Below are 24,272 nucleotides of genomic sequence, written 5' to 3'. Positions count from 1 at the left end.
ACCTCTGAATACTAGCTTTCACACAGCTCCCACTGTGTAATCCTTTGTTCTCTGCTCTCTGCTGCCGACTAATCTCCCTCTCCCCTCCCCTCTCCATAGGTTTCACAGGGCCCGACTGACGTAAAAGAGTCAAGATTTCCTGATAATGAGCAGTGAATGAGAGGAGGGGGGGGGGCTTGGGAAAAGTCTTTTTGAATGCAGATAATGGCATATTTGCCTAATAAACCCAATTACAAAGTTTCTTAAAATCGCCTGGACTATTGATTTCTGCAAAAACAAAAAAAAATAAAAAATGACAGTGACACTTTAAATAAAGAAAAAGAGGTTAGGTTAGTGTTTATGGTGTGTATGGTGGTTATATTCTATTTTATATTTTATGTTTTATATGATTCTTATGATTCTTGTGCTACTTGTGTTGCTTATATTGTTTTTCATTCGTAATAGCAGATTTGTACAAACACCTTCCAACCTCATTAGTTCTTATGTCATACAATACAATACAATAAAACTGTATTTTTAGATGTTTATTTATAAGGAATTGTATAAAACAATGAAAGTGACAGTGCTCGGTTTGTGTAGGTGTGATGAAGTACGCTGAACTGATCGGCAGGAAGTTCCTTCTGCTAGGTTATCCATGGATACAACAACGCTGGGTCGTATCCATACACCAGTAATGTGTGCAACCCCATTCTGATCCAGTTGGGCTTGTGCACAGTACAGACCCGGTGTGGTCATATCCATGGATACCTCAACTCTAAGCGGCAGAAGTGGTTTCATGCTGATAGGGTCAGAGCACTTCATGACAGGTAGACTTTAATGATTTGTGAAGGCCATGGTCAGTGTGCTATAACTATTTCTAGGTGTTGAATTAATTGTATTTTCTGACTGTGAAATCTTTTATCTTATTTTCTGTCTATGTAATTAATTATGGGGACAGCCATCTTGTTCAACTATTGTTAACAGCATTCACAATATATATATACACTCACCGGCCACTTTATTAGGTACACCATGCTAGTAATGGGTGGTCTTCTGCTGCTGTAGCCCATCTGCCTCAAAGTTGGACGTACTGTGCGTTCAGAGATGCTCTTCTGCCTACCTTGGTTGTAACGGTTGGCTATTTGAGTCACTGTTGCCTTTCTATCAGCTCGAACCAGTCTGCCCATTCTCCTCTGACCTCTGGCATCAACAAGGCATTTCCGCCCACAGAACTGCCGCTCACTGGATGTTTTTTCTTTTTCGGACCATTCTCTGTAAACCCTAGAGATGGTTGTGCATGAGAATCCCAGTAGATCAGCAGTTTCTGAAATACTCAGACCAGCCCTTCTGGCACCAACAACCATTCCACGTTCAAAGGCCCTCAAATCACCTTTCTTCCCCATACTGATGCTCGGTTTGAACTGCAGGAGATTGTCTTGACCATGTCTACATGCCTAAATGCACTGAGTTGCCGCCATGTGATTGGCTGATTAGAAATTAAGTGATAACGTGCAGTTGGACAGGTGTACCTAATAAAGTGGCCGGTGAGTGTATGATGACTGTGAACCTTTCTAAAGTTTGTTTGAGCAGGTTTGCTAAGCTTTGAATGTAAAGTTGGGTTTTTACTGAATAAAACTTTAACAAACTGCACTAAAAGAGCTAAATACTTGCAGTCGTTTAGCTGTTTTAGTGCGGCTTGTTAAGGCCGTTCATTTTACTTGCCTTTCCTCACGCCCCCAAATGTCTGTCTTCTCCGATGACAGCTCACTCAGCCAATCATTGGCCGCAGTGTTGTCCAGGCACAGTCAGACAGTGATTGGCTGAATGAGCTATCATTGTTGTTTTAGAAGTGACAGCCCACTCAGCCAATCACAGACTGACTGGGATGGGACAACACCATGGCCAAGCTAAACGAATTGTCACTTTAGAGACAAGAGTGACAGCCCACTCAGCCAATCGCTGGCTGCAGTGCTGTCCCATCCCGGTCAGCCTGTTATTGGCTGAGTGGACCGTCACTCTACAGGCGGTTGAGGACACGGGAGAGCAACAACAAGACACCAGAGGAACATGGTCAGGCGAGAATATGTCTTTTTTTTTTGTTTGTTTTTTTAGATGTTGAGCCGCCATCTACCCAAACCTGTCTAAACTTTGCAAAAAGTTTGGTTTGATAGTGACTGAATTTTTAGGTTCAGAACGAATCTTGGTTCGGGAGGCTTGGCTCACTCATCTCTAATAGTCACAACAGAATAATAAGTAATATGTAATGTGTAGTGTTGGTTGTATTACTTGACATACTGTTTTACTTTGCTGTACTGTTTGTTTTATCACTTTCATTTTTCTTTAAAGGGAATCTTTCACTAGGTTTATGCTGCTTTAAATAAGGGCAGTATAAACTATTGACAGAAAATACTGAACAGTTTGGTATATTACGTAAAGGGGTAGTGCGGCGCTAAACATTTATTCACAAAATAACACACATTACAAAGTTATACAACTTTGTAATGTGTGTTATGTATGTGAATGGCCCCCTTTCCCGTGTTCCCCCCAACCCACGCTAGACCCGGAAGTCAGACAGTTATGCTCAGCCAATCACGGCTAAGCAGCTGATGACGCGGCAGAGGGGGGCCGGCATAATGGATTGGATGGAGCGGTTTGGCCGGCCTCCAGAAGGCGACATCATTGTCCCAAGATGGCGGACGGGGGTAAACACGAATGCGGTAAGTATAATGCACTAACACTTCCGGGTCTAGCGTGGGTGGGGTGGGGGGAACACGGGGAAGGGTGTCATTCACATACATAACACACATTACAAAGTTGTATAACTTTGTAATGTGTGTTATTTTGTGAATAAATGTTTAGCGCCACACTACCCCTTTAAATAATTCTATTTATCCATTTTCCTAACATGCAGGACGACAAGTTTCTTGTTGAACCCCTTCCCCCCCACTCCAGTTGCTGACTGACAGTTCATTTCCTATACGCAGCTGGTGGATGGATTTTGCTGCTGCTCATGACTATCCAGGACTATGGAGCTCACGCACATAATGGAGAAGGCTACTTATTGTCCATGTTATTCAGGAAGATATCTCAGAATCAGCTGCACAGAACAATGTGATACATCATTCTGTTCAGCTTCTCTTGTCACTAGTTTATGCTACCCTTAGATAGGACAACATAAACACACTGATAGAGTCTCTTTAAATAGAAATGGATTTATTAAACAGGAAAAAAAAATCAACTGGACATTAAAATTACAGATGTGTCCAGCATTACCTTTCTCTTAGATAAGTTACAGACAGATATTTTTCATGACAGCCTTCCACCACAATATCCCGGCACATTATAGAAGGACTCATTTAGACACTATTTAAGTCTACTCTCATAAACTTACACAGTATTTACCCTGAAGGCCCTGAATTCATGTTGCCTTGAAAAGCTGGTAATCTCACAACATGGATCACTAAATATATTAAATAGAAAGTAGAAATGACAGGGCACTCACCACTTAAAAGCAATCTTCTTTTTTTCTTCATTTAAAGTACATCCACAATGGGTATTACAGTTAGACGCCAGCACACTAAGATCAGCAACAGCTGTTTTGTACACACGTATGCGTCATCCAGGCAGCTGTTGCTGATCTAAGTGTGCTGGCATCTAACTCACTGCAATACCAATTATGGATGCACTTTTAAGGAAGGAAGGAAGAAATGAAGAAGATTGCTTTTGAACGGTGAGTGCCCTGTCATTTCTACTTTCTATTGTTCAAAATGATGTTGTTCTCTGGACCATACCAACGTTTACACCATATTTGATAAATCCTCCTATATGTGTCTATGCCACCCTGTCACCCTACTGTGATTCAGGATGACTCTGAATCCACATGGAGGTTTGTTTTTTTTTTGTTTTTTTTTTTGGGGGGGGGGGAATGATAATTGAATTCCAAGTTATGGAGCTATGTTCCTCTAGATGCATAGCCTACAAACTCATAATATGGTGCCGCATTGGCGATTGGGAATAAGGCGAATGCCTCCACCTCCAGCTGTACAGCTTTGATCAATTAGCAGTAGAGGATGTTAATAGTTACACATCACTTTACTAAGACCTCTAGTAATAACTTACTTTTTGCAGACAGACTTCTTACATCCAGTAGCATGGGCCATCCAGCTTCCATGTTGGATTTCATTGTTAAAGTTCAGCAAATCACAGCAATGCAGAAGTATTGTGCACTTGGTCTCTTAGGTTTTCTTATGAAGTATAGACCCTCTGCTGTTTATAGTAGGAACCACACAGTATGCATGTGCATGTATGAAATGTTTGCATTGCAGTTTCCAATATGCAGATGTATATTTCCTTACCTTTCTTTTGGCTTGGCATATCCTTAGCGGTGTTGTGCATGTTGGGAGATGTTTATACTTAGTGTGTCTGTATTGAGCTGCTTATCATGTGACATGCAGCCTCTTCAGGGTTTTCTATCATGTCATAGTATTGTATTGACTTTGTACTGTAACATATCCAAGTCCTTTAACATTCAATGAAAGGTAAGAGTGGAAATATCCCTAAGAGTGGAAACCTAATGAATGTAAATTGAAAACTTGCTTTATATCACATCTACTGTTGATTTAGATTTTGAAAGTTGTAACGACAGTGACACTAAGTTTAATAGGTTTCAAATAGAGGTGAGCGAATTTCAAGCATGCTGGGGCAAACCCGATCATGCTGCTTTTGATTACCCGTGGCTGTAGAAGTTAGATGTGGCCCTAGGGAGTCCTGGAAAACATGGATACAGCCTATTAATGTATCCATGTTTTCCAGGCAGCCTTAGGCTTCCATACTACTTCTGCAGCCACTGGTAATCAAATGCTGCATGATCGGGTTTGCCTTAGCATGCTTGAGATTGCCTCATCTCTAATTTCAAACCTGCCCCAGAGGTTAACCCCTAGATGACCCTGGGCGTACCCGTACGTCCTGGGCCGCCTAGAGTTCAGAGCGGTTCCACGCGGCGGCCCCGCTCTGAACCGCCACGGTCCCAGGTGCCGCATGGAGTCTGGGCCGCTAATTAAGTGTTCAGATGCAGCTGTGAAAGTTGACAGCTGCATCTGAATACTTCATGCAGCCTTATCCCTGATGTCTAATGGGGAGATCGCCCCCCTGCGACGTTGTCGTGGAGGGGAGATCCCCGTGTCCTTACCCGGCTTGGGTCTGCACCATAATGGCACTGATCCCGGCTCGGCATTTGAATGCTTTCGGCTGCAGCAGCCGAAAGCAATAGAGCACCGATCTCATTAATCTATGCAGTATAACTATACTGCATAGATCTCAATGAGAGATCAGTGTACTTGTACTAGAAGTCCCCCAGGGGAAACACCCTAACCCCAGGGGGAATAACTGTAACCCCAGGGGGGCTTTTAGTATAAATGTAAAAAAAAGTGTTATTATTAATGAAAAGCCCCCTCCCCTAATAAAAGTTTGAATCACCCCCCTTTTCCCCATGTTATAAATAAAAATAAATGAATAAACATGTTTGTTTGTTTATCGCCACGTGCGTAATCGCCCAAAATATTAATTTATCACATTCCTGATCTTGCACGGTAAACGGCGTAAGCGGAAAAAATCCTAAAGCCCAAAATTGCACATTTTTTGTCGCATCAAATCCAGAAAAATTGTAACAAAAAGCGATCAAAATGTTGCATATGCACAATCAAGGTACCGATAGAAAGAACACATCATGGCGCAAAAGATGACACCTGACACAGCCCCATAGACCAAAGGATAAAAGCGTTATAAGCCTGAGAATGGAGCGGTTTTAAGGACCATATATTTGTTAACAATGGTTTGAATTTTTTAAAAGCCATCAGATAAAATTTATACAATGTTACATATCGTTGTAATCGTGACGACTTGAGGAACATATATAAAAAGTCAGTTTTACCCCAGGGCAAACGGCATAAAAACAAAAACCCTCCAAATGAAAAAAAAAAAAAGTTTTTTTTTTTTTTTTTAATTTCACCCCACGTTTAATTTTTTTCTGCTTTTGCATTGTACTTTATGCAAAAACTCAGCCTGTCATTGCAAAGTACAATTAGTGGTGCAAAAAATAAGGGCTCATGTGGGTTTCTAGGTGAAAAAATACAACTGCTATGGCCTTTTAAGCACAAGGAGGAAAAAACGAAATTGCAAAAATTTAAATTGGTCCGGTCCTCTAAGGGTTAATTGTTGTGAGGATTTTGTGTGTTTTTTCCCCCACAGAATATAAATGACAGTTCTTAATTACCCATCCATATTGCTGCTACTTTGAACGCTATGTTTCCAGATAGAAAGTCTATGCAGAAAATTCACAGGATATACACTACAAGGGAGATTTATCAAACTGGTGTAAAGTAGAACTGGCTCAGTTGCCCCTAGCAACCAATCAGATTCCACCTTTTTATTTTCCAAAGAATCTGTGAGAAAATAAAAGTGAAATCTGATTGGTTGCTAGGGCTAGTTGCTGGACCAGTTCTACTTTACACCAGTTTAATAAATCTCCCCCTATGTGTGTCCATACTCTACAGGTCATCAAAGATGTTCCTAGAACCTTTAGTGATTCATCTACAAGTAAGAATCTTCTCCAATAACTCATATACACTGTTGGTGTCTGTCCAACCTGTGGCCCTCCAACTGTTGCAGAGATACAATTCCTATCGTGCCTGAGCAGCCAAAGCTAGAGCGCCGCATGTCAGACACCACTAAATACACCATTGGAAGCAGAACAATATATACTTTATGCATAATGTTTTTCAGATTTTTTATTGATAAAAACTACACAAAAGCTATAACTGATCATAATAGTATTTAAAAAAAATTATACTCTTGTGATTTTAACCTTGTCAATAAAATCCAAATAAACCAAGATGGGAATGATAATCCTTATATGTATGAAGGGGCCAGATGGCGGCTTCCCACTGCCTGTTCTGCACACCTATTTTTTTCTCCCCATGATTCTAAGCACCAGAATGACTCTGACTGAGGCTGGTCTCTCCCCAACGCTGCCCCCTGTGGCTGGCAGTCTGATCAAAAGCAAACCTTTCTAACAGGAAAACAGGAAAGAAACACAGTCCAAAGAGATCCACTGGGTTATTTGACATGAAACAAGAAGCATTCCCTACCCCGAAATCCCCAAAGTCTCCCCATTTTGGTTCATCTGTATTGGAACCATGCAACGTGTAGAAAAAACAAAACAAATGTACAAGCAGATATTACTCCCGCGTTCAACGGAAGCGGATCCGAAACTGGTTAAGAAATCCTTTGCGTGGATCCAGTGTTATGTTGTTGTTTTTTTTTTTATTATTTTATTTTATTATTTTATTAACTTTATTTATGTTTTCTTTTTTTACACCAGTGGGGCTTAGGATAATACTTTAAAGCCAGAATAAACCCCATGCTGTTCTTAATCCATCCATGAATGTTCCATGGTCCTGCAACCAGAAGTCTGGTCCGTGATCAGCGTTTTTTTAGTTTTGCGTGATTTATTGATAATACGAGCACACGACTTCTTTCTCCAGGGTTCTCCAAACAACTGTAATCTGTCACTGTGTGTTTGTCCGCTTCTCCTTCTCCCAAGATGCACAATCCAGGAACAAGACTCCTGACGTTATTGGTTTGGTATCCTCTCAATGTATATGGCAGGTGCTGCTGAGCGAGCTATGGTGGAGATGTAGCTCTGGTCCCTACTAAGCTCTAGGTTAGTGGTCTCTCTTTGCTCTCGAGATGTCCCATCATAGCCCTTATTTACAAGGAGTGTCTTGTGAGTCTGGCAATATCCGACCATGGGCTGGTCATAGCTGTAGTATGGTAGAGTCTTGATGTGCCGCGGAACCTGCTGATAAAAACATAAGAAAATAATTATATTGCATACTGATCATTAGAACATACAGAATATTCTAATTATTCTACTATTAAACTTATGTAAAGAAGGATCCCATTGCTTTGGTTCAATTACCTTTGTTAAAGGGGTACTCTAACATAAAATAAAAATCTTTCGAATCAACTGGTGTTATAAAGTTATATATATTTGTAATTTACTCCTACTTAAAAATCTAAATTCTTCTAGTATTTATCAGCTGCTATATGTCCTGCAGGAAGTGAGGTATTCTTTCCAGTCTGACACAGTGCTCTCTGCTGCCATCTCTGTCCATGTCAGGAACTGTCCAAAGCAGGAGAGGTTTTCTGTGATGAGTTGTTATTGCTCTGGACAGTTTCTGACACAGACAGAGGTGGCAGCAGAGAGTACTGTGTCAGACTGGAAAGAATAAGTATTGGAAGTACTGATAAGTACTGGAAGACGTGAGATTTTTAAAGAGAAGGAAATTACAAATCTGTATAACTTTCTGACAACAGTTGATTTGAATTTTTTTTTTTGCCGTAGTACCTCTTTAATGGCTGGTAAGAACCTCTGCAACGGAAGACAGTGGAGCATGCATCTCCAAACTGCGGCCCTCCAGCTGTTGCAAAACCACAATTCCCATCATGCCCGAACAGCTAAAGCATTGGATTTGGCTGTCCAGGCATGATAGGAAATGTAGTTTTGCAACAGCTGGAGGGCCGCAGTTTGGAGACCTATGTAGTGGAGAAATGGGCAAAAGGTAATGGAAAGGGTACTGGTCGGAGACAAGCAACTAGCCACCTGTCCGGGGTGGCAAAACCCAGCACCACAAAGGGGACTCAGTTTTATATTTGCTATGGATCCCCTTTTCTTCTATGTACACCTCTACAGATCTTGCATAAAAAACACCACTTAACACAACCTAATATAACCAATCACTGATTTTTTTCCCCCTTGAAATCATAATGTTGTATTAATGCGCATCAGAATCCATTTAATTGGAACACTTTAATTGAATGTGTCTACATCTAGATTTCTTACGAAATACTAATTCATCTCTGTCTGTTAAAAAAAAAAAAAAAAGAGCCCAAATGAATGTATGTGCTACAATAAACAATTATAATGTATGAGGCAGACAATAATCTAAGTGGCATATAACATCGAGTGACATAGATTAAAAGGAGAAGGAGAATGGAGTCCCGGATAATAAGCCGCACTCAGAAATATGAGAAGCGAGGTAGGAATGGAAGTGCCTGTAATTATCCTGTTATTCCTCCATTTCTAGGTGGAATTTATATTTGCTTACTGCATCAACCAATTATAGATGCTATGCAAGGATCCGCCGCAAAATTTCTTCCTAATAAATCATCTTAAAGAAGAGCTCGTGACAAAATACAATTAAGCGTTCCATAAAGTATTGTCATGACAGAGTGTTTATTATTTCCTCTTTTTCCCCTCAATATTATGCAAGAAATCCCGTCCCTTATGAGTCAGATGATGGCTCAGTATCCAGATACAAGGGAGGCTGCCTGCTGGTTTGTAGGGGACGCTTATTTAATATTTTACCAAGAGTTATTATAGATGTTTAATGTTTATAGGTCAGAAATAAATGATTATATATATATATATCCATCCTTTAGAACTGGGGACATGTCTGTACATCATCCATTTTTGTAGTGTGTTATGTCCTTGGCTGAAACAGGTGAAGAAGCTGTGCCCGTGCCATCTGTGGTGGTCGGTGACAGCAGAGCACCTGTTGCAACTGCCAGGACCTGAGCCACACTCGTAACCAAGCAGCTGCCAGGACCTGAGCCACACTCGGAACCAAGCAGCTGCCAGGACCTGAGCCACACTCGGAACCCCTTAGATGCTGTGGTCAGTGTGACCACAGTATCTATAGGGGGACTGAGGGAGTCCTGATGGTAGCTATGACAACCAGAGGCCTTACTGATAGCTATGGAAGCCAAGCAGACTTTGCCCAAAGTCTGATCAGCTATGTATGTGACAGGCATCATATTCTGCAATGCAATATATTATGCCTGTCTTCTGGCAATCAGACAGGAAAATTCCCAAGGTGGGACAGTGAAAAAAACTGGAAAAACACACACACACACACACACACACACACAAATAAACACATAGGGGGAGATTTATCAAACATCGTGTAAAGTGAAACTGGCTCAGTTGCCCCTAGCAACCAATCAGATTCCACCTTACATTCCTCACAGACTCTTTGGAAAATGAAAGGTGGAATCTGGTTGCTAGGCGCAACTGAGCAAGTGTCACACTGGGAGTCGTGGATCCTCTGTACCGTCACCAGCGATGGCATAAACCGCACCAGGGAGCGGAGTCTAAGGGGCCGCTGGTATTCACCAGAGCCCGCCGCAAAGCGGGATGGGCTTGCTTGCCCTAGGAGGAGGGGACGCGCGCGCCGGCCGGGACAGACAGCTACAGGAGCGGGGCGAGGTGAGACGCCCCCCGGGGGCCGAACTTGCAGCAGTGCCCGATCCCTGCACGTGGACACCGGCGGCTGCATGAGACAGGGAAGGGGTGCAGGACGCCACTACAGCCCTGACAGCAAGTTTCACCTTACACCATGTTTCATAAATCTACCCCATACTCCCAATATCTCTCAATCGATCTATTGGGCTATCGATCTGCACCAACTTTCCTCTTTGTTATTGAGTGACATCAAACTCCTTGCAGATGTTGCCCTTGGTGTGATGTAAGCTAACCACTGAGGCACCATGTTTAGGGTCTGTATGGAAACATAGAGGGGTAGGATAATAATATAATTTTCTGTTATCCTTGAGCTAGTGAGTGGATCTATGATAGCAAAGTAGGGGATGCTCTGTGTTTGTAGTGTATGGGAGCCACCATAGATCCCCTACTAGCTCAATGATAACTACAAATTAGAGATTAAGCCTGCAGTGAGGAACACTAATAAAACTCACCTATATGAATTGTAAATTGGCTAAAAATATTGTCTCAAGGTCAAACTCATGGCAACTTATCCTGAAAAAGTGCCTGAAAGCTGTGAAAGCCATTCTTTAAAGTGAGTTAAAAAGGAAGTGTGTAATTCTTAGATGGTGTAAACATAGACTAGGAACTCTAAGAAGGTGCTAGACCCATCACAGTGGGGGAAAATGCAAACTATAACTAAATTCCAGTATAAAAACAGCTTACTCTCTGGTGCCACCTACTGGAGTTTCCCATAAGTCAATGCTTGACCCCTTAAATTACCTTAAAACAATTGTATTTAGTATTTAGGCATAGACATGCCAAGAAAACTGCCAGTTTCTCTTCAATGGCTAAGCTACACCAGAGAATGTGGCGACTATGTCAGAGATATCAGTTTCCTTCCTGTCAGGTTTCCTGTAAGGTATTAATAATTCTGTCATATACTCCTTGACAATAAACTACAAACTACTACGTTGTTAGTGATGGTACGTGCTGACGGGGGTGATTTCTCATCTGTTGCTAAGGATATGACAGAATTATAAAATTCATACACAAGCATCTTGCTCTGTACTGATGAGGGGCAATAGCCCCGAGACAGCTGTCTACAGAGTGACACTCTTCCTTTTGCCTAAAAATTCCTAGTTCTGGAGCATCTTTTATTAAAGAGTACCTGTCATTAAAGGGGAACTAATAGCGAGTTGAAGCGAGCTGAAGTCTTCTTGCTGACTGTTCTCATCATCTAAAGAGCCACTGTTAATTTACTTGGTGGGAGCACTGAGGGCATTTCTTGGCCCACCATTGCACCATTCGGTATGTCCACCACCTCCACCGCTCACACCTACTTGCATAGGCATAACAGGAAGGCTGGAATATACATTAAGAAGCATGAGCAGTGGAGGCGAACGGTGCTCTGGGTGGGCAAGAAACGCCCCTAGTGCTCCTTAAGAGTGAATTGGCATATTTGTATTGCATAAACTATGTGGAAAAATACGACACTTGAGAAGACCGGCCCCAGTAAGATTTCAGCAACGCACGAACCTGCTGATAGTTCCCTTTTAAAAACTTTCAACCTATCATCAGACATGTCAAACGAATTTAATAAGAGATGAGTGAATTTACAGCACAAATAAATATAATCGCTTTTTTAGCTCAACAATCTGCCAGCTGCCTGGAATCCCCTGTTTCCTAGGACTGGATTCAGCTTTTCTAGGCACCCGGGGTGGATCGGTACGGACTGGCATGGACTTCAGAAGCAGCAGGCTGATAAGCAGATTGCTGAGCCAACAACGCGGTTTGCTTAGTTTGTACTGTAAATCTCTATAATTAATTACAACGGGTCTCACTGCTGAAACCCACTGTGATCATGAGATATACTGTAGTTGAGAAAGCCCCACCCACTTCCCAACCACTCACTAATTCTGACTAGGTAGCCTCATACACTTACAGTGTCGGAATCAGCTGATACGGTCACATGGTCAAGGAGTGGATTGTGCTCTTGCATTGTTCCCTCCCTGACTATATCTCCTGATCACAGCAGTGAGACCCGCTGTGATCACTAACTTATGACATGTCAAAAGTTATTCAGGTACTCTTTAAAACATTGTTCTACAACGTTCCTCTGTTATTTGTCCTGGAAAGGTGTAAATAAATTGACCACAGTTCATCAAGGGAATAACAAAGAATCATACATTTCCAGGCGCTATAACAAAGCAATAGCACAATGCAGAATCCTACTAGTTATGATGGATTCTTCACAAATCTATTGCGTTTCTTAACTTAAAATTTGTTACAAACCGAAGAACAAGGGTTAAAACTAAGTGAGGAAATGGTGATCCTAGGCCTGTGTGTTTTTTGTCGCCCAAGCACTAGGACCCATACTGTGATTTTTCAGGTGACTAAGAGAATCAGAAAATTACCTGTCAGCCGGCTAACTGTAGTCTGTCAATCAATATGCGGCTTTTATGCAAAGCTTGTATGCATTCTTGTAGGTTCACTTAAGGTAAACTTACATTGTAAATTATAAATATACTCCTAGGAACTTTAATGGAAGCATATGTGTCAGCGAGAGTTTGATACGATACATGAAATGTAGTTACATCGATTGAAAAAAAAAATACAAGTCTATTCGATTTAAGTTATCAGCATGTGATGTTAACCCAGGGGAGAGTAAAAGTGATGGTTACGAAATGGGGACGTCTCCTGCAGACAGCTCCTGTCCCTACGACCCAGAGCAGAAAGTTACACTGAATGAGTGGCTACCATTTATATGGCTGCCATGCAACAATGCTACAAGGGAAATATTTTTCTTGGTGTCAGAAGTGGGAAACAAGTGATCAAGGAGCACATTATAAAAAGAGTTCTCTGTAATGAGACGTCCCCTTTAAGATATAACCATTGGGGGAGATTTATCAAACATGGTGTGAAGTGAAACTGGCTCAGTTGCCCCTAGCAACCAATCAGATTCCACCTTTCATTTTCCAAAGTGTCTGTGAGGAATGAAAGGTGGAATCTGATTGGTTGCTAGGGGCAACTGAGCCAGTTTCACTTTACACCATGTCTGATAAATCTCCCCCATTGTGCTCAAGTTGAAGGGAAGTACTCCTAAACATTATTTTCTATATACTGGTGTCGCTTTTCTCTACTATTTTGAATAGATCACTTTCCAGCAGTCTCATCTTTATTATAGATGGGACAGGAAGTCTTAGCTTAGTTTAAGGCTTGGTGGTGAGAATGGAAACTGCAAGATTTTTGGATTTTTTTAAATTTTAAAATAGACAGTAAAATGAAAAATTATATTAAAAAAAATTCGCAGGTGGTGTCAAAAGCAGGAAACAGAGTGATTGGGGGTACATACTAAAGGGGGTTATCTGTAATGAGAAAGCCCTTTTGAGTAATAATTATATATACAAGAAACAAGTCCGCACTTACAGTATGTCCACCACACTGGTAACACTCCACAATATCAACCATCAAGTATTACACCACTAGGTATGAATGTACCTTCTCTGCAGGCAGGCTTATTTAAAGCAAGGGCAAGGGGGAACATAACAAACCATCCATACTCACTGCTCCTCTTGCCTCTCCAGTGTTGGATCGCCGCTCCAGGACCCCCGCCAGGTTCCTGGATCTCCTGTGCTGCTGACATCATAAACCAGTTGATGGACAGTCTGCTTAGCCAGTCAGTGACTGGGGCAGGACTCCACTCCAGTCACTGACTGACTAAGCTGCCAGTCCATCAGCTGGGACAGGCATTTTCCATCAAGTCATGACATCATCACAACATCACAAAATGCCTTTTGGCAGAGGTCCCGGGGCTGGTCAGATGGCGCATCGCGGGCACGGAGAGAGGTAAGCAATACTTCATTGCTAGGGAGTCCAGGAAAACATGGATACAGCCAAACGCTATATTTCTACCTAGGACTTCACTGCATTGAGCGCTTTCACTAGCAGCCGGCAGTGTTGTCGTTCGGTTGGTCTCCCTGAGTTCAGCAATCTGTTTCTCTTATGGCTCTACTAGGCATTGCTCCCACCTAGCCAGAATCCTGCTCCACACTGATGAGGGGCAACACCCCAAAACAGCTGTATGTGGATGGTTACCTAGCCTTGGTTTATCCCTTGTCATTACATTGACTTATAGGGCCACTTAATATGGTGGTTTTGGTGGTTTCCTAACAGGAGCCACCCCTTGGCTGGGTCCTTCCCGGAGGGATATCTGGCTAGTCCTGTGTTTTGAGACTCTTCAATGAGGCTCCATGGGCTCCTCTTTTGCATATTCATTATATAGACGGCCACTAATAAAGATCATGATCATTATTAGCGGCCGTGTATATGATAAGACGCCCGCCAATGCTGATATGTTCCCGAAGTGGAAACATAGCCATAGGTTGTATTATGTGTGGTGGAAATTAAGAGATCCATACAGGGCTTTATCTAACCTAAGGATTGCCCTGCTCCCTCTAAACCCGTCCCTCCCTTGCCTGACTTTCTTATAGATCAATGCCCAGAACTGTATTCACGGCAGCTCATTTATTCAGAACTGTGAATCTTCCCAGCTGACAAGGTTTATCCTATTAGATTTCTCTACTGAGGTGCGGTACATGCAGCCATCATTACACGTGCATTATACAGATAATATACAACTTGGCGGAAAGTTTCCTATTTTATCCATGTTCTTCATTGAGGATGAAACCTTCTGCCCCATTAGAGTCCTGCCATTCACTAATACATAGAAAACTTCCTTATCAGTTCTCAACAGATTTTGCTTCCATTTTTAAATTAGTCAGTGCCTTATATGCCGGGATTTAGAAATATACCCATTGTTAATGACAGTTTATTAGGAGTTGACAAAAAACGCGAAACTTTTAGATTTGTGCAAACGTGCCCAGAAATTTGTATTTAGGAGCGGTAATGTGCACTTGGACTATACGTTTTAACTGTGAACAGACTGGAAAAAATAGGGTTTAAAGGGGTACTCCAAATAATTTTTTTTAATCAACTGGTGTAAAAAAAGTTATACAGATTAGTAAATTACATTTATAAAAAGAAAATCACTCCTTCCAGTACTTATCAGTTGCTGTATGTCCTACAGAAAGTGATGTATTTTTTCCAGTCTGCCACAGTGCACTCTGCTGCCACCTCTGCCCAGAGTAGGAGAGGTTTTGTATGGGGATTTGCTACTGCTCTGGACAGTTCCTGTTAGCAGAGAGCACTGTGTCAGACTGGAAAGAATACATCACTTCATGCAGGACATACAGCAGCTGATGAATACTGGATTTTTTTTAAATAGTAATTTACAAACCTGTAAAAATTTCTGGCACCAGTTGCCAGAAAGTTTTTCTTCTTCGGAGCACCCCTTTAAACTAATATAAAAAGTGTGCTGATTTATTTCCTAAAATTAATGTTTTCATCTATATATATATATATATATATATATATATATATATATATATATATATATTAGAATTCATATATTAGGTCCAGATACTAGAATATGTTCTTTTTTTTCTAATGTTACTATTTTCTGGTTGTATATGTTTTTTTTTTTTTATAGTTAGTACATTACTATAGGAGCAGCCATTTTGCTCGAACTGTTCTTAACAGCATTTAGTGATATGCTTTACAGCAAGCCTAAAGGACATAGTCACAATAAGCATCTCTGGAAATAATTCATGTATGAGGCAGGTGTGTAAGCATGCTCTGTGACCTGCGCAGAGATCATTCTACAGGGCAGGTGTTATCTATATACTTGTTTCACCATTCTCAGTTATTCTGTACTTTCCACCAGTCTCTTCCTTATCATCATAGACAGAGCAGGAAGTCTCTGCTTAGTTTTGGGATTGGTGGTCAGAATAAAAAGTGCAAGATTTTAGGAGGTTTTTTTTTTTTTTAGATAGACATTAAAAGAAATATTTAAAAAATCAACAAAAATTCTTAAGAAATATGTTTAACATAACAGCTTAATTACTAATTACTTAATTATTACTTATATCAGGGGTGTCAAACTTGTGAAAGTTGCAAAACTACAATATGCATTGTGCCAATACTTGGGATGTCCAGGCATGAAGGGAATTGCAGTTTTGCAACAGCTGGAGGGCCGCACTTTAAGACCTGCGTCTTATATATATCTTTTTAGCAGATGGAAGACCAGTGTTCCAGCTCATCACCCGACACCTGACAGAGTTCATGGATGTGCTTGGGTGACAGCACAATACGAGAGAGCAAAGAAAAATCCAGTTTCTCTCCAATCCAAGTAAAATCTGCACAGTTTATTGATGATCCATGAGAGCAGATAATAAAAGCAGATTATATGAGACCACTGACACCTACTGTATGCTTTTCAGACCATTCCTGTCCTTAACATGTAGGTTTCAGTGGTTTCATGTAACCTGCTTTTACTCTCTGCTCTTATGAACCATCATTAGATTTCTCTGATTTTACTTTTTCATATAAAAAGAAGAAAAGAGAGCAAAACAAAATAGCAAAAAGAGAGGAGCTTGCATGTGCCGTTATTCCCAATTGTAAATGAAGTGTAAGAAGTAGCGTTGAGCCAATATTCTGATCTTCGGTTCGGATCCATAACAAAGAATTATCATGATCGGTTAAGTTTGTGTTCACCGAACACTCACGAACAAGTAACAAGCATACAGTAGAGGCTTTTATTTTGGTGCACACAGAAATCCATTTTAGAAAGCAGGAAGAGTTCCGGGCGGGAAAAGCGCTTTCCCATGATGCCCGGAACACATCCAATCAGCAGGGATCTTGCACTAGCCCACCCCCGTGTGACGTCGAGATTGCTTTAAGAGGAGCGGTCACATGACCGCACGACTGTTAGCAGTGCACAGAGCTCGTCAGTGACAAAATGCTGCTGCTGTACCGACTACTGAGAAGATATTGTACAAAAGCAAAGACCAAAAGATTATTAGAAAAGCGGAGAGGAGAAACATATAGTGATTGAGAGAGAAAAATAGAGAGGGCAAAAGATAGATAGATTAGGCATAGGAGAGCAAAGGGTGCACAGAACTAAAACGTGCTATACAGATATATAAGTACTATACTGTCACCCTTGCGAGAGTGTATATGACATAGGTGTTATCCTGAGGCACAAATATACCTCGTGCATGTGTGTAGAATAAAACTCTAAAAAAAGTGCTCTACAGATATCCATTCCAAGTACAATAGTTGGATCCTTGTGAGAGTGTATATGACAAACAGTACTTGTTATCCTAAGACACAAATATACCTTGTGCATGTGTTTAGAATAAAACCTTTTTCCTGCATAGACCCTGTAATGGTGAATTTCCTGCATAGACCCTGTAATGGTGAATATTGAAAACTGAAAAAAACAACAACTTGACTTTGAGAAATTAAAAAGATAACAATGTTACTGACATGTAGAGCCCTAAATTCAACCAAATACCTTACCACCGTATCATATAGATGCTTTAAACTATGAAATCCGAAGAAATCCGAAATTCGGTCGAACCAAACTTTTCTAAAAAAATCCGGAAGTCCAGTTGCTTATCTCTACTCATCACTTGTAAGTGGGAGCAGCTCACCTGAAGTGGTGGTAGGCACGACTTCTAAAATAGCCATAATGTGGTGTGTGCTCGACCGGTCACCTATTGAGTTGTTCACTCCTGTGGTGGTTGGTCGGTGGAATATAGCTCAGCCGAATGGTAGGTTGTTGTGATGCCAGTGCTGACTCAGCACACAGGTATGGAGGCACACCTGCTTTTAGTCTTTGAGGCTGGCTATACCCTTTCCCCAATGGTTGGTGACCTGCCGGGCTGTAATGGGTCCCTTGGGCGCCTATTACGATGGTCTGGAGTTATGACCCACTCGGACTGTCGGTACCACCACCCACAGAAAGGAAGATGACCCAAGGACAGTGTAGCTGCTGTGTAGGTGCTATTGCAATCACTACTGAGTCCTGGTAAAATAAATAAACTTTTACTGACGTTGGCATACAAGTAGACAATACTTTAAACCCGCCCATAATCCTGTAATCCTGGAAAAGTCAGTGAAAGTAGAATGTAAATGATGGCTTTGAATCAAGCTCATGCCCATCTTAATCATCCTGTTGGGAGCCGTGCTACAACATTTAGCCAATTCCAGGAGTATTTAGAAGAAGGTAGCTGGTTGACCTTTGAAATGCGTCCTTCAAATGAAATCCATTCTTCTAAATACTCCTGGCATTGGCTGGATGTTGTAGTACGACTCCCAACAGAATGATTAAGATGAGCATGAGTGCTGTTTAAAGCCATGATTTGCTTTCTACTTTAACAGATTTAACTTTTTAGCAGATGGAGCTCCATTTTTATGATTGATTTTCTTTACAAATTCTTTACATGGACGAAGATTAACATGTTGAGTGCCTGCAGACACTGCTAGTATAATGTCTTATTATTGAGGTCAAGGTACAGTATGTACTCTGCAGCTCCTTCTGGAAAAGTCTCAGAAACACCAGGACAGAGAGAGGCCATGACTACACCTTTTTTTTGGCCGGTTGACGGACTCTTTTTGTCCAGCCACCGTTCCGCACTCAAATAACATCTGTTATTTAAAAACATTGGCAGTTATTACAGAAGTAACATCCGTTATTTGGACATGATATGATGCTCGTCCAATAATACGTCCATCAAACGCCCAATAAAAGACGCATGCTCATGATTCCAAAGACTTGGGAACTATAAGAGTGATCAACACGTCTCAATTTATTGCAGTCTATGTTAATTTCTGTCCACAGTCCATTAAAATAAAAGCTAATACAACTGTAATTTTGTATGAGAATAAAACAATGTGAGCAGAAGAAAAAACAAAGTCCATATTTTGCATAATAATGAGCTTTTTTTTTTTTTTTTACATATGCGCTCTGTCGGCCATTTTCCCATTGACTTTAATGGAGTGCATTTTTTGGCTATGTTCACACGCTGTACAAACAGCAGCCGTTCTACTGTGAACAGTCGTTGTTTAATGCTACCTATGGCCGGAATTAATGATCACAGCTGCAATTTAACCTACAATTTTTCTACATATTTTATCTTTATTTTATGGTGTGTGAACATAGCCTTTGTATAATATTGTTTCTTTATATATTTAAACAGTCAAAGCATTTAAAAATAAATAACTACTTACATAGTCAGGTCTCATAAAAAAAAAAAAAAAAAAAGTATGAATGCTGAAATGCAAATCATACCACCTGGCAGGTATGTATATCTCATAGGAAGAGGCAGAGGTATCACTAACACTACTGTACGTTGTCTAATGGCAGTAAATAAATCATCTCATATTGTACAGTCCAGAATAGCAGCAGGAGCCCGGAGTTCAGCTCATGCAATCAGAGGCAGAGTTAATGGGGTGAGTGTTTAATTTGAGATATAGACGGCGTCTCATTCATTAATGTAATCAAGCGTGTCTTCCGGGCATGCTCTGATCCCGCAATGTCTCTACCAGAGAGTATCACTGGCATCACAAATAAGATCAGCCTTTATATTGACGGAGGGGATGATTGTGAACAGATAAAACAAAATCCATGGAAGATGTGAGATGAATTCAGAAAAAGTAGGTATTATAGGAGATAGTAGAAAATGATAACCCTATTTATTAGTAGAAGGTTATATTCAGGTCTTTGGTTTCTTAGCGGAAACATTGTTAGATGCCATATTCAAAGTGAGCTGATGTTATCAAGATGCCTTCAACTGGTTTAGCACTGACCACAATGCTCTATGTTGACACCCCCATGATATTGCATGTGGGTTATCTTGGCAGCTGGTTGTTGGACCAATTCATTGTATGTATAAAGACCCTTATACCAGAAAAAGCAAAGAAAAGTATATGCCATATGGTAAGTAAGCACACCACAAGCCATAGAATAAGCTCAAAGATAACAGTACTTTATTCCACAGGTACAAAAAGAGATATAAATAATACTCATAGATCCAAAAAGATTAAAAACACTTAAAAAGCACACCAAACGTGGAGACACCACGTAAGGTGTCATCCACCTTGACACCCCGTAAAAGGATTATAATGTGTCCTGTTCAAAATAAAAAAGGTAAATAACCCTTCAAAAGTGAAAAAAATATATTGCCATAAAAAATAGGATATCAAAACTAATACAAGCAACAATAAGATGAATAGGCAGATAATACAGTGATACCCAAACAATAGATAGTTACCACCTAACCAAGAAATGAACAGTGACACAACGGGGTGTCAATAGGAGGAGCCCCACGCGTTCCGTCCGCACTACCGGACTTCCTCAGGGGTAATGATACATGTCAAAGGATCTATATTTATATGGTAATTCATGAAAGCTAAATCTGAACACAATAAGTTTAATCAATACCTGTGTGAGTGATTGGCTCCATGTACCCTAGCTCCAAGATGGCGCCACCGGCGTCCCCAGTACCAGTAGTACGCATGTCCAAAATACACTGTGCGTCATGCGGTCACATGATAACAGTATACCACATGACCGCAAGTAATCCTACGTCATACGGCCACATGATCACAATACATCACATGACCGCATGTATTCACCGCTGTGGTGAATACATGCGGTCATGTGATGTATTGTGATCATGTGGCCGTATGACGTAGGATTACTTGCGGTCATGTGGTATACTGTTATCATGTGACCGCATGACGCACAGTGTATTTTGGACATGCGTACTACTGGTACTGGGGACGCCGGTGGCGCCATCTTGGAGCTAGGGTACATGGAGCCAATCACTCACACAGGTATTGATTAAACTTATTGTGTTCAGATTTAGCATTCATGAATTACCATATAAATATAGATCCTTTGACATGTATCATTACCCCTGAGGAAGTCCGGTAGTGCGGACGGAACGCGTGGGGATCCTCCTATTGACACCCCGTTGTGTCACTGTTCATTTCTTGGTTAGGTGGTAACTATCTATTGTTTGGGTATCACTGTATTATCTGCCTATTCATCTTATTGTTGCTTGTATTAGTTTTGATATCCTATTTTTTATGGCAATATATTTTTTTCACTTTTGAAGGGTTATTTACCTTTTTTATTTTGAACAGGACACATTATAATCCTTTTACGGGGTGTCAAGGTGGATGACACCTTACGTGGTGTCTCCACGTTTGGTGTGCTTTTTAAGTGTTTTTAATCTTTTTGGATCTATGAGTATTATTTATATCTCTTTTTGTACCTGTGGAATAAAGTACTGTTATCTTTGAGCTTATTCTATGACTTGTGGTGTGCTTACTTACCATATGGCATATACTTTTCTTTGCTTTTTCTGGTATACAGGTTTTCTATATGCCTATTGTTAGCACCCAACTTTATAAATTGTTTTGGCTGTGCATGCCCCCCATTTGTTGTTTTCATGTATAAAGACCCTATTACAGCCGACATGCATGATGTTGGCTGATCATTGTCTTTCAGTGCTTTTTAATGTTAAAAGTAGGGATGGTCCGAACCCTCCGAGGTTCGGGTTCGTATGAACCCGAATGCTCGGCATCAGATTACCGCTGTCTGCCCGCTCCGTGGAGCGGGTGGATTCAGCGAGAAGACCGCCTGGAAAACTGGGATACAGCCTATGGCTATGGCTGTATCCCAGTTTTCCAGGCGGCCCTCCCGCTGGATCCGCCCGCTGCACGGAGCGGGAAGACAGCGGGAATCATTACCGAGAGTTCGGGTTCGTACGAACCCAAACCGAACTCGGTTCGGACCATCCCTAGTTAAAAGACCAACAATGAGGATAGCAGCGATATGTTCTACCACTATCAGACCAATATCTTTTATGGGCTGCCTGGACTATCTAGCAATCACCCGGGCAGCCCCCTGCAGCTCCCTCCCCCACTCTTACCCGCTCGCTGCTGATGCGTGTAGTAGCAGGACACGAGGAGCAAGCGAGCGATAACCTGACAGGTCGGCACTCGTTTGCTGCTCTGAATTGCCCCGTGTAATAGGGGCTTAAGACATTCTTTGAAGGGTGGGTTCAAACCCATGGTCCATTGTCCCTTGTTCTAAAAAAAAAAAAAAAAAAAAAAAACACACTGGACACAAACAGCATTAGTCGGTCCCCATTGAAACCCATTAATGTGTTTTGTTGGGTCTCCAGCGTGGTGTCCAGGATTTTACTGTACAAAGTAGCAGCATGCTGGATTGGACCTACCAATGAGCCGCCAAACCTGGGTTCATTACTTTAACCAATTATCGAATTTACTTAGCGATATGCAGCTGTCGCTCCGTGCAATAGGAGCGGTGGCAGCAGACCGCCACTTACCCGTTCGCTGTATGAGTCAATTCACTAAGTTGACTATAATTTTTGCTTTCGCCTCCCAAGCAACCGAGAAGACTTCAGTAATTTAGAAACAAGGCAGCTTAAAAAATGTGTCAAGGATCCGGTTCTAAAGGATTGCTAGACAATGTCAGAGAAAGCTAGCTAAGAGAAGATATAGTCATAATTCATTATTAATATTCAATGTGAAAACGCTTTTCTACAGACATAAAGTCTTAGTTAAGATGGAGCAAGGACAAGGGTTTAATAAGTGTGCATTTAGGATGGAGAAGATCATCAGGTGTGATGGACCGTCTGATTCTCTTCGCTGTCATATTCTGCATTTCTATCTCTCACTTCATTGACCAAGAAGGAGTGATGTTACTGACTGACATCCTGTTCATCCTTAGGCCGCTTACTGTATACCAGCACTATTTGCCGAAATACAGATTTTCTGTGACTGAGTTGCAGTTATGTTATATTCTATGGACAGTGGTCCTCTTTGAAAAGACCACCGGAGACAACCCTTTTAGAACAGTTTTCGAACATGCTGTATTTTATGGTTGTGGTCTTTACTAGAGATAAGTGCAACTCAAAAATGCTCGAGTATGATGATTCAGTATTTGAATATTGGTGGCTGAAGAAAATGGATGCAGCCCTAGGGAGTCACGAAAACATGGATACAGTCTATGGCTTATGGCTTATCCAAATTCTTTAGCCACTGGTATTCAAATGCAGAACAATCGGACTTAAGCATTTTTGAGTTGCACTTATCTCTAGTAAAGACCACAACCTTACAATACAGCATGAGGCAGTATGGCGTAACAGAAGGAAAAGAATCAGAAGAGGGTTCCCCTGTCCCAGTGCAAATGAAATCCCTGAATACTGTAAATGCAAAAAGTTTTGTCAAGTTTTGTATGATTATGATATTATATTGCATGAGGAAAGATCTTAGCCTGGATGGAGAAACCATACCTTAAAGGAACCAACATACTTTAGCTATGGTCTGAGACAGGAAGCTACGATAGTTATTGAGAATGCAGCAGTAAAGCTGTCGAATGAGCAGATGGTGTCTGACTACTGGTTCAGTAATCTCTGACATTGCTCAAAAAAGAGGGGTTTGTTAGGTTGCATGGTGGAAAGTATGGCCTTGCTGCAAGCTCACAAGAGGACAGCCATGCTGTGGACTGAGAAGAGGACAGCCATGCTGTGGGCTGAGAAGAGGACAGCCATGCTGTGGACTGAGAAGAGGACAGCCATGCTGTGGGCTGAGAAGAGGACAGCCATGCTGTGGACTGAGAAGAGGACAGCCATGCTGTGGACTGAGAAGAGGACAGCCATGCTGTGGACTGAGAAGAGGACAGCCATGCTGTGGGCTGAGAAGAGGGCAGCCATGTTGTGGACTAAGAAGAGGACAGCCATGCTGTGGACTAAGAAGAGGACAGCCATGCTGTGGGCTGAGAAGAGGGCAGCCATGCTGTGGACTAAAAAGAGGACAGCCATGCTGTGGACTAAGAAGAGGACAGCCATGCTGTGGACTGAGAAGAGGGCAGCCATGCTGTGGACTGAGAAAGAGGACAGCCATGCTGTGGACTGAGAAGAGGACAGCCATGCTGTGGGCTGAGAAGAGGACAGCCATGCTGTGGGCTGAGAAGAGGACAGCCATGCTGTGGGCTGAGAAGAGGACAGCCATGCTGTGGGCTGAGAAGAGG

At 41.5% G+C, this 24,272-nt stretch overlaps 1 protein-coding gene across 1 annotated transcript in view; it reads right to left on the bottom strand.

Moving 5' to 3' along the window:
• Positions 1 to 7,388: 7,388 nt before the first annotated feature.
• LRRTM4 (leucine rich repeat transmembrane neuronal 4) overlaps positions 7,389 to 24,272 on the bottom strand; it is a 527,460-nt gene continuing 510,576 nt past the window's right edge. Inside the window, exon 7 of the mRNA XM_069957993.1 lies at positions 7,389 to 7,834. Within this exon, the coding sequence (XP_069814094.1) occupies positions 7,610 to 7,834 (225 nt within the window). The 3' untranslated portion in view covers positions 7,389 to 7,609. The remainder of the gene's footprint in view (positions 7,835 to 24,272) is intronic.

Source organism: Dendropsophus ebraccatus, chromosome 1 (assembly GCF_027789765.1).
Source record: "Dendropsophus ebraccatus isolate aDenEbr1 chromosome 1, aDenEbr1.pat, whole genome shotgun sequence".
In the NCBI taxonomy this organism is placed as follows: Eukaryota; Metazoa; Chordata; class Amphibia; order Anura; family Hylidae; genus Dendropsophus; species Dendropsophus ebraccatus.
This window is presented reverse-complemented; position numbering and strand designations above follow the sequence as displayed.